The sequence below is a fragment of the Prionailurus bengalensis genome, chromosome B3 (assembly GCF_016509475.1).
Source record: "Prionailurus bengalensis isolate Pbe53 chromosome B3, Fcat_Pben_1.1_paternal_pri, whole genome shotgun sequence".
In the NCBI taxonomy this organism is placed as follows: domain Eukaryota; kingdom Metazoa; phylum Chordata; class Mammalia; order Carnivora; family Felidae; genus Prionailurus; species Prionailurus bengalensis.
In genome coordinates, this window is record NC_057355.1 from 117,236,337 (window position 1) to 117,249,149 (window position 12,813).

General features: G+C 38.8%; 1 protein-coding gene across 7 annotated transcripts in view; it reads left to right on the plus strand.

Annotated features, from left to right (window-relative positions):
- PCNX1 (pecanex 1) overlaps window positions 1-12,028 on the plus strand; it is a 167,767-nt gene extending 155,739 nt beyond the window's left edge. For 5 of the 7 annotated variants that reach the window (XM_043556481.1, XM_043556484.1, XM_043556482.1 and 2 more), the window contains 7 exons: window positions 2,780-3,010; window positions 3,833-4,107; window positions 5,752-5,957; window positions 8,413-8,855; window positions 9,262-9,402; window positions 9,612-9,648; window positions 9,797-12,028. In XM_043556481.1, the coding sequence (XP_043412416.1) occupies window positions 2,780-3,010; window positions 3,833-4,107; window positions 5,752-5,957; window positions 8,413-8,855; window positions 9,262-9,402; window positions 9,612-9,648; window positions 9,797-10,083 (1,620 nt within the window). In that variant the 3' untranslated portion in view covers window positions 10,084-12,028. Of the gene's footprint in view, window positions 1-2,779; window positions 3,011-3,832; window positions 4,108-5,751; window positions 5,958-8,412; window positions 8,856-9,261; window positions 9,403-9,611 lie in introns of all 7 variants that reach the window. The other 2 variants (XM_043556485.1, XM_043556488.1) reach the window with 1 other exon arrangement.
- Window positions 12,029-12,813: the final 785 nt, after the last annotated feature.

Sequence of the window (12,813 nt, forward strand, 5' to 3'; positions counted from 1 at the left end):
AGGGCTCGAACAACCGTGAGATCACCACCTGAGCCGAAGTCTGATCCTTAACTGACTGAGCTACCCAGGTGCCCCAACCCAGAAAATCATTTAAATCCCAATTTGGTAGGTGAAGACTAAGAACTCAGAGAAATTAAGCAAATTGCCTTTTTTATGTGTTCTCTTGTTCATGTGTTTTCTTCTCTATTTAATCATTTTGTAAGACACTTTACCTCCTTGTTTTACCATTTTCATTAGTCTCAACATCCAGTTTGGCTTATAAGTGACATGATGAAAATCTTACAGTCAGTCTGTGATTGAGGACAAAGATGTTTTGTTTTGAGAGTGTGTGCGTGAGAGAAAGCAGGGGAGGAGCAGAAGGAGAAAGAGGAAGAATCTTCAGCAGGCTCCCTGCTCAGCAGAGAGCCTGACATGGGGATCAATCTCACAACCCTGAGATTATGACCTGGGCCAAAATCAAGAGTCAGATGTTCAACTGACCGAGGCACTCAGGTGCCCCATATTTCTTATTCGTCTTTACATCATCATTGCTTAGCACAATGCTTGACCGCCAATGAATGCTAAGTGAATCAGTTTCATTATCTTCAAAAATATATCTTGTGCATTGGCTTATAACTTCTCAAGTGTATTTTTAAAACGCCTTTGAAAAACTTTTGCCAGAACTGGGAACATTTGCTCTTTTTATTTGAAACATAATGAAAAAGATCACCCAAGAGTATCTTCCCATCACCCCATACCATTGTACAGCCCTTCCAAGAAGCAGCCACTGCCAATAATTTGATGTATATCTTTTCTGATTTCCCTAAGTTCATAGACATTTCCATCTATATGTATAAATATTTGCCTTTTTAAAAATATAATTGTGCTACATAAAATGATCTGTGGCATATGCTTTCCCCCCTATTTAATATAACATGGATGGGGTATCTGGGTGGCTCATTTGGTTAAGTGTCCAACTCTTGATTTTGGCTCAGGTCATGATCTCACAGTTCGTAAGATCAAGGCCTGTGTTGGGCTCTATGCAGACATCAAGGAGCCTGCTGAGGATTCTCTCTCTCTCTCTCTCTCTCTCTCTCTGCCCTTCCCCTGCTCAGTGTACATATGTGTGTGCTCTCTATTTATCTCTCAAAATAAATAAACTTAAAAAATACATATAACATGAATAGCCAGCACATACAGAGGCACATCACATTTTTAACAGCTCTGTAGTATTTTAGGGTATGATTTTTAACTACGGTTTATTTAGCAATTTCTGTATTCATGGACATTCTGCTTGTTTCAAATACTTTGCCTCCAAAGCAATATTCATTCAGCCCAATGAGAAGAAATATTTGAACAAGATTAAACATACTCCTTTTTTTTTTTTCAACATTTATTTATTTTTGGGACAGAGAGAGACAGAGCATGAACGGGAGAGGGGCAGAGAGAGAGGGAGACACAGAACCGGAAACCAGGCTCCAGGCTCTGAGCCATCAGCCCAGAGCCCGACGCGGGGCTCGAACTCAGGGACCGCGAGATCGTGACCTGGCTGAAGTCGGACGCTTAACCGACTGCGCCACCCAGGCGCCCCAAACATACTCCATTTTGACATGCCTAATATTTTCCAACTTTGTCCATTTTATTAAGAATATAATTATTGCCTAGGTCTGCACTTTTATTTTCCATTCAAAAATTATACCAACACTACCATACAAAGGAACTGTTCCTTCCCTAGAGGAACTATTTGCTACAAGAGAGTGCATTATATGAAATCTGGTTATCTGCTGATATGAGAAAGTGAGCTTAATATTTAAAGGAAAGGTTAGGAGGGTTGGTGTACAGAGGTATTGTTAATTTGTAAACGTGGCTTAGACCACGTTCTTTAAAAACAGAGTCAGAGTCCAGGACTCCTGTGCAAGAGATTGACAGGGTGCCCTCTGGGGAATTTGTAAGGAAGGGAGAGAAGCAAGGAAGAAGCTAAACAAAACTTGTATTTCAGCTGAATTCTAGCTTCCGCTGAATTCTAGAGTGAGTTCTGGAGTGTCAGTGTCACCAAGAGTTATATTAGAGGGAACTTTTATGTATATTAGAGTTGTATGTAAGAGGGAATTTTTATGTAGGTTAGCCTTCCTTAACTGATACCAGTGAGACAGTTCTTGAACAGAAAAAAATTATGTGTGAATGAAGACATGTAAAACCCAACTTGAATGAGAAAAAGAAAATACATAAAAATGGGAAAGGTATTTATTTATTTAAAACTTAGAGGATAGGGTTGGATTGAAGAATTTACAAAAGTAGTACGGCAGTAATGAGCTCATCCCTAATCTGATTGAATTTAAGAATCTCTGATTTATCTCTAATAATAATATGTATGGATATGAAACATTCATATTAAACCAGTTTTTAAGAATTTTCATTTAGTAACTGAGTAGTAACTATAGAAGCTTTTATCAGTACACTGGAAGTCCTTCACTTCCTATAAACCATATTTTGGGGGCACTTGGATTGCTTAGTTAAGCATCCAACTTCGTCTCAGATCATGATCTCACAGTTTGTGAGTTTGAGCCCCACGTGGGGCTCTGCACTGACTGTGGAGTCTGCGTGGGATTCTCTCTCTCTCTCTCTCTCTCTCTCTCTCTCTCCCTCCCTCCCTCCCTCCCTCCCTCTCTCCCTCCCTCCCTCCCTCTCTCCCTCCCTCTCTCTCTCTCTCTCTCTCTCTCTCTCTCTGCCCTGTTAGTGCTCTGTCTCTCTCTCAAAATAAATAAACTTTAAAAAAACCACATTTTTTATTTCTGTTTAGGATCATTTCACTTCTCCAGATGAGTATGATGACCCTACTGTGCTCTATGAAGCCATTGTGTCTCATGAAAAGAACCTTGTAATAGCTCATGAAGGGGACCCTGCGTGGCGGAGCGCAGTTCTTGCCAATTCTCCCTCCCTGCTTGCTCTGCGACATGTCATGGATGATGGCACCAATGAATATAAGATCATAATGCTGAATAGACGATACCTGAGCTTCAGAGTCATTAAGGTAAGTTTTTGAGGCGTTTGTGTCTGAAAAAAGAAGAAAGGAACTTACATAACCTTGTCCTAACTTTAAAAAGTCATTGAAACTCTTTTTATAGACAAAAAAAAAAATGACCATACTACATTAGCATTATTTATGAGCACTTAATTTGATTTATTTTAATGTAATTTATTCTGTCCTCTGAAATTTTCTCAAGTACGATAGAGTCTTAAAATGTTTGCTTATTTTCTTTCTGTGGCAGTCTTATCTATTATATATGCTATCTCTTCTTAGAATATCAGCATCTCTTCTTAGAATATCAGCACCATATTGCTAATCTGATTCCTAGGTTGCAAAATAATACCATAGTTTGTACTTTTCATTGTTTTTTGTTTATTTTTTGATTTTTTAAACATCTCATGGCTTTAGGTAGCTTAATTTCTGAGATTTTATTTTAATAGTTTATAACGATTTGCTTTTTATCTACTTCATTTAATCAACCTGCAAAGTCACAAACATCCTTTTAACTCTAAGTATTTGTTACTGCTCATTTCTATCAAAAATATCTTATTACCCCAATTGCAAAATGCAACACTTCATCAATTTGGTAAACTTGGTATTTTTGTAAGGCAGACCAGGGAAGAGAGTACCGTGGCTGCTTATTATTTAACAGCCTACGAATGACAATGGAAAATTGAAGAGCTCCTATTCAAATGTGACGTACTTGTATTTCTTGCTTTTCACTGTTATCATAGGTCTTTTGTATCTCTCCCATTTATACTCTTCTGTTTATATGAGTTTCATTCTTGGCCCCTTAACCTAATTCCCATGTGTTCTGGTTTTCAGGTTAATAAGGAATGTGTCCGAGGTCTTTGGGCAGGACAACAGCAAGAGCTTGTGTTTCTACGTAACCGTAATCCAGAGAGAGGGAGCATCCAGAATGCAAAACAAGCTCTGAGAAACATGATAAACTCATCTTGTGATCAACCTATTGGCTACCCAATCTTTGTCTCCCCCCTGACAACTTCTTACTCTGACAGCCACGAACAGCTTAAAGAAATCCTTGGGGGACCTATCAGCTTGGGCAATATCAGAAACTTCATAGTGTCAACCTGGCACAGGTGAGCCATGGGGTTGCATATTTCAGTGATGGTGTGTCCTGACCATCTTCATCCAAGCAGTTTTCATGAGCATCACCTGGAAAGCTTCTAGAAAAAATACAGATGCCATGGCACAATCTAAACCTATTCTATCAGGAGCTTCGGGAAGTAGTCTATTTCAAACTCTTATTCAATACATAAAATGTACAACTCTGGTCAGTAACCACTGCTCCAGGGGCACCTGGGTGGCTTAGTCAGTTGAGTGTCTGACTCCTGATTTTGGCTCAGGTCATGATCTTGTTCATGGGATTGAGCCCCACATCAGGTTCTGTGCCTGCTTGAGATTCTCTCACTGGCGCTCTGCTCCTTTGCTTGTGCTCTCTCTCTCTCTCTCTCTCTCTCAAAATAAATAAATAAACTTAAAAAAAAAAAAAAAAGAACCATTCCTCCAGCATTTGGTAGAATCTTGAATAGTTCCCTTTTCTTTAGCTTTTCTTACTCTATATTGCAGCATAGTGCCACTGTTAGGATGTGTGAGCCAACAAATGGCAAATTAGAGAAAAACGTAGGAAACCTGAACAAGCTGATTACTTTTGTTTTATTCCATTCTAGCAGTAGGGGGCGCACACTGTATTTGCTGAAACTCCTGCTTGTGCGATGCGGAGATACTACTGCCATTTTAACAATCCAGTCATCACTCAGATCTCGAATCTGTGGTGTCTTCAAGTGTGCACATGAATTTTTTCTCTTCCTTTGTCTAGTAACTTACGGTGTTTTGTATAGGAACATCATAGTTTGGTGACTGGTGAAGAAAAGTCATGGAGTATCTTCAATTTCTTACAAGCTTTTGTTCAGATCGTTAAATAACAGAACTTAAAAACAGGATGTGGAATTGGGGTGGCAAACTCTCAAATAGACATCTTCTTCTAGGCATATTCAGAAAAAAAAAAAAGTTTCACCATTTTAGTATAAGAAAGAAGAAATAAACCAGAGTGGCGTTCGAAGAAATTTCTTTCCAAAACTATCCGTTGTGCTGGAATCGCCTTGAAGAGGTTGAGTTCTCTTCCCCCGAGAGAAATGGTATAGAGATTAGAGTGCCTAACTGCCCTGGTTTGCCCAGCACTGAGAGGTCTCCTGGGAAGCAAGACGTTCAGTGCCAGACTGAGACAATTAATTGTAGGCTATCCGGGATAGTTGGTCACCCCACATTAAAAAGGCAGGGGCGGGGCAGTGATTACAGCAGTGCTCATCCAAGTGTGCTACAGCAGAAATGAGGTCTTCCGGGGTGCATACTTCAGAGGCGCTGAACAGTCACTGCCAAGGATTCTGTTTCCATCTGTGATCTTAATGGTGCAGTTTTGTTATGTGCAGTTTATTATGGTTCAGGAAAGATGGCAAGATCAGAAAAGATGATAGAGTATATAAAAGTGAAGGTAGATTGGGAAGAATTGAGGCAGTGAGTATAACAGGGATAGTTCTTAGGCCATCCTAAGAACTATGAAAACATAACTGACCTTTTTTTGTTTCTCATATTGACTATGCTGTAAAGACTTTGAAAGGTGAATGTTAGTAGCATTAAACATTCTGAATAGCTGGAAATAGAATAAAACCCCTATCTTGAGGTGATTGTGGGATAATGCTGCTTACTTTGGTGTTTGTTCCCAGGTTAAGGAAAGGGTGTGGGGCTGGCTGTAACAGTGGTGGCAATATTGAAGATTCCGACACTGGAGGTGGAATTTCCTGCACTAGTAACAATGCAACAAGTGCCAGTGACCCCCATAGCAATGTGTCCCAGGGAAGCACTGCAAATCCAGGGCAAGGGTCGGGAGCAGGACCCCATCCACCTGTCACATCTTATCCTCCAACACTAGGTAATGTGAAAACAAACTTATGTGTCTAAGCCTCTTAGCTCTGGGGCTCAGTTAGTATGCATGTCTAAAGAGAATTCTAGATTACCTACTTGGAAATATGTAAAAATATTTTGTTTGATTCCTGGTTGGATGTTATCCTATTTATATTTATCCCTTTATATATACGTAAAATTTGAAATGTCATGTCTTTGAAAGTATAATTTTTAAAGGCTAATAATAATCTAGTTTATAATGTGATCAACTTCTCTTTCATTGGTCAATGATTTGGTTTCTTCGAATGTTACAAATAAACTTTGTGACTGCTGTTTTCTTGGGCTAGAGACTTTAAAAATGCAATCACTAAATCAAAGTTTATGGGAATATTTAAGATTCATGACACATAAGGCCAAAAGTCTTTCCAGGAAGCTTTTGTTTTTGTTTTTGTTTTTTTAACCAGTTGGTACTCTCACCAGTTATACAAAGGAATGCCCATCCTGTAAACTTTGACCTGGAGTATTATCGGTTTTCTGCTTGCTCAGAACAGGAGAAGGGGTGGTCTTTAATTTCATTGTTTTAATTTGCATTGCTCTGATACCCAAGATTGAAAGGTTTTAAATTGAGTTTATCACCTGTTTCTCTCTTTGAAGTACCTGTTAAATCTCTTGCCCATTTTTCTATTTGGTCTTTTTATTTTATTTGTATATTCTGTATTCAAGTTCTTTGTCAGTTTTCTGTACTACAAATGTCTTTTCCCATTCTATCCCTTGACTTTCGATTCTCTTTCTGTGAAGAGTGCCTCCCCTTCTTTTATATATATATATATATATATATATGCATATATAATTATTAATTATAGATTATATAAATATATTGTATAAATTAATTTATATGTGATTATTATTATATATTATGTTATATAAATATATATATAATTCATTTTTTAAGTTTATTTATTTTGAGAGACAGAATCCCGGGCAGGCTCCATGCTGTCAGCACCGAGCCCGATGCAGGGCTCAAACTCAAGAACTGTGAGATCATGACCTGAGCCGAAACCAAGAATCAGATGCTTAACCCGCTGAGCCACCCAGGCACCCCGAGTAGCTTCTCTTTTGACAAGAAGTTCTTGGTTTTAGTGTGGAGCAATTTGCTGATCTTTTCCTTTCTGATTAGTACTTTTTGTATCCTACTTAAGAAATTTTTTCCTATCCCAAGGCACTGATGGTATTTTTTTTTTGTTTTGTTTTACTGATTTTCCTTTTACATGATACCTGCAATCCACATGGTATGCAGTAGGAATCAGATTTAATCTGTTTTCATATGGCTGATTGGTTGATTCAGTACTGTCTCCCCCCCTCCCCACTTTATATGAACGAGATGAAGTCTTAAGACATTTACTTATGTTTAAAAAAAATCCAATAGCATTGTAATCAAGACTAAATAGGTACATTATCAACATCTTGTGGTTCTTTTTTAACTTATGAGTGAAAAGTTAAAACTTTCAGTGTGCTTTTTTTACATGCTCTTACTTTGATCAGCTCTTTGTGTTTTCAGATAGAAAGTACATGGAGGAATTTTTTCATTAGAGTTAAAACTTACTTTCTAATTCTCACATTACTGTTAGGAGTCAGGAAAAAGACAAACCTGAGGAATTCTATCAAGCAATTTGAAAAAGGACACAGAAGAACCTGCTATTCAGTATCACTGATAATTCATGTATAGTAGCAATCCTGTAATGGATACGAAGATTGCAATGTGTTATCATCATCTCTCTATAGACCGTGTAGTGTGTCATTGGAACGGATTGAAAGGCCACTAATTCTATACCTTGAGAAATAGTTATGGATCCTGCCACATGAATCCTTAGTAAATATTTCTCATGGTCTCGTTTCCATGAGATACTTAATTTCTGAAGTAATAAAGAGTTATTCTTGTTATTCTGAAATATTTCTGTGGAAGATATTTTAGGATTTATCCCAGCATTAAATCCAGATACTTGCTGAAATTATTTGTGTCTTTCTTTTACTCCAGAATTTTAATTTTTAAAAAGCCTTAGCAAATTGGGTGGCAAGTTGGGCAAATTGGGCAGCAAACTGACTGAATGGCTCAGTCAGTTAAGTGACTGACTCTTGATCTTGGCTCAGGTCATGATCTTACGGTTTGTGATCTGCATTGGCAGTGTGGACCCTACTTGGGATTCTCTCTCTCTCCCTCCCCCATTCACTCTCAAATAAATAAACTTTAAAAAAAAAATTGACAAGCTTTAGCAAATTAAAATTATATTATCAAAACCACACAAGAAAACTGATCTCAAATATTTATTTATTTTTGATAACTTAAAAAGTTTTGAATATAAGCGTTAAATTCAGTACATTCAAGTCATTTTGCTTAAGGGATGAAGATTTAGGGAAAAGAAAAGAAAAGAACCGTGTTTGAATCACGCCATCTGGAATAAGTGCTGTTGTTTCTCCCTCGCTAGGCACTAGCCACAGCTCCCACTCTGTCCAGTCAAGCCTGGTCAGACAGTCCCCTGCCCGGGCCTCAGTGGCCAGCCAGTCATCTTACTGCTACAGCAGCCGGCACTCATCTCTCCGGATGTCCACCACGGGGTTCGTGCCCTGTCGCCGCTCGTCCACCAGTCAGATATCGCTCCGGAACTTGCCGTCCTCCATCCAGTCCCGCCTCTCCATGGTGAACCAGATGGAGCCCTCCGGTCAGAGCGGCGTGGGCTGTGTGCAGCATGGCCTCCCCTCTTCCAGCAGCTCCAGCCAGAGCATCCCGGCCTGCAAACATCACACTCTCGTGGGCTTTCTTGGGACAGAGGGAGGTCAGAGCAGTGCCGCTGATGCCCAGCCGGGCAACCCCTTAAGTCCTGCCAATAATTCACACGCCAAAAGGGAGGAAGTGATTTACAGAGTCCAAGTGAGTAAGCCCACAGTTCTGGCACTGTCTCACCTGTTTGTGTTTATTTCTCGTTTGTCGAGTGGAGGATGTTGGTGAAAACACACCTCATATTACTTAGTCTGAAGACTAGGATGTTTTTGAATGTTGAAAAAGGTTTCTGCCAGCCTGAAAACTGGAGGCAAGTAGTTTCTCAGTGGTGATTGTTGTTCCGCACTCAGCTGTTGTCATGTGGCCCTGGCAGTAAGGTCTGCTGTAGGCTAAAAGGAATTCAGGAGGTGGCCTTTCAGATTGTTTTTTGTCCAGTTATAGGCCATGGAGAACTTGAGACTTAGTCTGGGAAAGAGATTTTACTTGAGATTATATAATCTGTCATCATCAAGAAAAAAATTGAATTAGAAATGACCCATATTTATTTACAATACAGATCGTGGATCCCAGTCAAGTTCTGGATGGGATCAACCTATCAAAAAGGAAAGAGCTGCAGTGGCCTGATGAGGGTGTCCGGTTAAAAGCTGGGAGAAACAGCTGGAAAGACTGGAGTCCTCAGGAGGGCATGGAAGGCCATGTGAGTTCTCTTACGAAGCTGACCCCTGCTCTCACTTTTTGTGTAGCCTGACCGACTTGTGTGCACATTTTTAGCTAATTGATGCTCATGCTTTTTTAAATGCACCTTTTGCTGAATTATCAAACAGAATGACTGTCTCTAATTTTAAGTGAAGTTTGCAAATACATTCAAGATCCCTGCCACTAATTTATTTTATTCTGAATCATTAGGTAATTCACCGATGGGTGCCTTGCAGCAGAGATCCAGGTACTAGATCCCACATCGACAAGACAGTACTTCTGGTCCAGATTGATGATAAATATGTGACTGTCATTGAAACCGGGGTACTAGAACTTGGGGCTGAAGTGTGAGCCATTGTTTTATAACTACATTTCTCTTCCCTCTCCATTCCGAGACGTTGGAAAAAGAGAGGAGAGCGCAGAAGACGCCTGCAGGTTTTCCTCTGCTCCTGTGTGGGAGATACTTGGATGTAGAGTGGGCTCGGCCAAGCGCCTCTCCTTCGCCCTTCACCCTGACTCCTGTCACTGTCTCCATCCCCAAATAAAGCTGAACTATTTTTTTAAGTTAGCTGCCGACAAAACATTTTGCATGAAGGATAAAGTTCTGTTAAATGACATCCTTACAAAAATTTTTTTCCTATGCATTGCCTATGCTTTAAATCAACAAACTCTTCATTTCTAAACTACGATCTCATATTTTTCTAATTTCTTTGCCAAAAATAATTGCCATGTTTTGTCATAGAACATGAAATCCATTTACCTTGATTTTTAAAAACAGACCAGTGTAGAAACCTTCACTTTGACATTTAGCAGTATGAGTTTCATGTACAGTGAAAGAGACTATGAACAGACATAGATTTATCTTATTCCTTGAGCGCTAAAAACTTTAATGAGAAAACTGCACTAATTTTTTACAACAATGCACTAAAGTCTGAGATTTCTCAGAACATTTATTTATATATAAAAATAAAATACCATTATTTAAATTGCCTTTGGGATTAACCCCTGCCCTTTCCTTAAACATACATAGCAGGAACTGTGCTGCTCATTTTTTTGTCAGTAACCTATACTCCATGCCAGTACATTGGGTGTTTTCTCTAAAATGAACGTTAAGGGTCAAGAGGTACATAGCTTCATCGTTGGAGATAGCGGTCAGTGCGTCGGTCCTGTGAACACCACTGCCAGCTCCTGTGTCCACACATCGGAGGCGCTCCAGCACCGGTGTGCCCCAGCTCCTCTTGGGGCAAGCTCTGCTGGGGTCAGTTCTGGGAAGAAAATACTTTTATTTTTCAAAGAAGAAGATGAGCATCCAGGAACTTAAAAAAAGGATCGATTGCTTTTCTATTCAGAGTCATTAGCTCTTGAAGTTACTCACATGCAGTTCAGTTAATCAAGTAAAATTTTTTCAAACGAAATTATCCAGATGGTGCAGTTCTTGTTATGTCCCTCTTCAATAACCTCACCTCTTATTTTGCTCCTCTCTTCTTTTTCTATTACTTGAATTTTATTTCCTGTAATTTATAGTGTGTAGGTGTAATTTGAAATATTTATAACTGTGAAATTGACTTAATATGTTGTCTCATAACTTAAATTTTATTGTTTTTTTTTTTTTTTTAAATACGCGTGTATTCAGGGAAATATATAATTCAGATTTACAATTGGGCTAGGTGGAAACTGTGGTTTAGATTTAATTTTCAACTTCCGGCATTTTTTAAATCCTTCCGAAAACTTTCCCCTTTTGTGTGAAACTCCAAAGAATATATATACATCTCCTGAGCATTTAGGAGCAGCCATCTTTCCACCCCACTGCAAACGGGAAGTAGAAAGCAGGTGTGAAGTTAATCTTCAATGTGTATTTTATTTAGTCTGATACATCCAGAGTGTTACTCTTTCCCCATGTGGCGCTAGCCACACTTCAGGTACTCACCGGCCACATGTGCCTGGTGGCTCCTGTATTGGACGGCACAGGTGTAAAGTATCTTTTGATGAGGTGACAGGAGAGAGAAGCTGTTTCCGCACTAACCCCTACTGTCGCTCTCACAGTATAGCATAACACTTCCGTAGATGGAATGAAAACTAACATCCGACTACATTTCCATTCCACAGTGTGGTTATTTTGCCCTTTTCTAATTTACAGTTTTCGTAGTTATTCAGGATCCAGTGTACCTCGTGCTGACATTTCCAGACTTCGCGCTTTGCCAAATGTACTTTTTAAAAACATTTGTCAAGTGATTTACTGAACCTTTACACAAAGGTACCCTTTCTAAATTGACCAACTAAAACGTATTTTCCTGATACTGTTGTTACATTCTGTATTTGCCGCATTTTGGCAAATCTACAGTATGTCATTAAGGTCCAAGGCTTTTATGTTTCTCTTCTGAAACCGAATATATGATCTGTCTATCTAACCATCTATATTTATTTAAAATCTTCTCAAAGGAATTATGATTCCTGCTGCCTGTTCTCTTTCTGAAATGAATATGATCTTTTCATGGTCATTACCTAGATGGGAAGATAAGTGGAATCCTTTCAGTCCTAAATGGAAGATAATTCATTTTCCTACACAGAAAAAAAAAAAATCTGAGCTTCAGATGATTCAGTCAGAAGGGCTATTCCTAGCCTCACACCCCCTACCCCCAATTGTTAAACACATTACACGCTCTAAAAATGTAAGACTAGATTTTATATGGAACATATATATTGGGCCTTGATTTGGCATGATAACTGTGGACATTCTTCTCAAGACAAGTTGAATTTTGTTATAACCCTTGAGGGAATTTATAGAATAGAAACCCTAACAGGAGCCCTGTTTTTATTTTTTAGTCTAAACCTGATGGTCTTTTAAAAGTCAGAATACTTTTCTAATAATTATGGCAGAGGAAGCAGTGATAATTGAAGACTCATGTCTTAACAACTGGAAACTAAATTATTATGTGGAAATATACATGCTTTCATTGAGTAAATTGATCATACATGTCTTATTCTGCCTTTCCCAGCCCCCCTTGGAGAATAGTGAACTGCTTATTTAGATTCCCTGCTTAACTGTCTTCATTAGTGTACAAGACTCCAGCATACACACACTAGTGTCTTCAGTTCACATTTGCCAAAACTTTCAGAGTTCCATAATTTGAAAGTAAGAATATGTCATTAAAACACTAGCTTTTTATGCATTTCCCTTCAACAGAGTCTCATTGATACCTTTCTGGTCTTTGTCTTGTTTGAGTTTGTTTTTTCCCTTCTTTTGAGAGAGAGAGTCCTGGAGTGAATTATAAATTGTTACTTTCTTTTCCCATTTCCTCTCATTCAGTGGCAAAAATCATTTTACAACTCAAAATTAAGTTTTTGGTTAATCTTCGAGCTTATAACTTGGTGTGAGCCCTCTTTTTTACATCATTTTCAGTACTTGATAGAA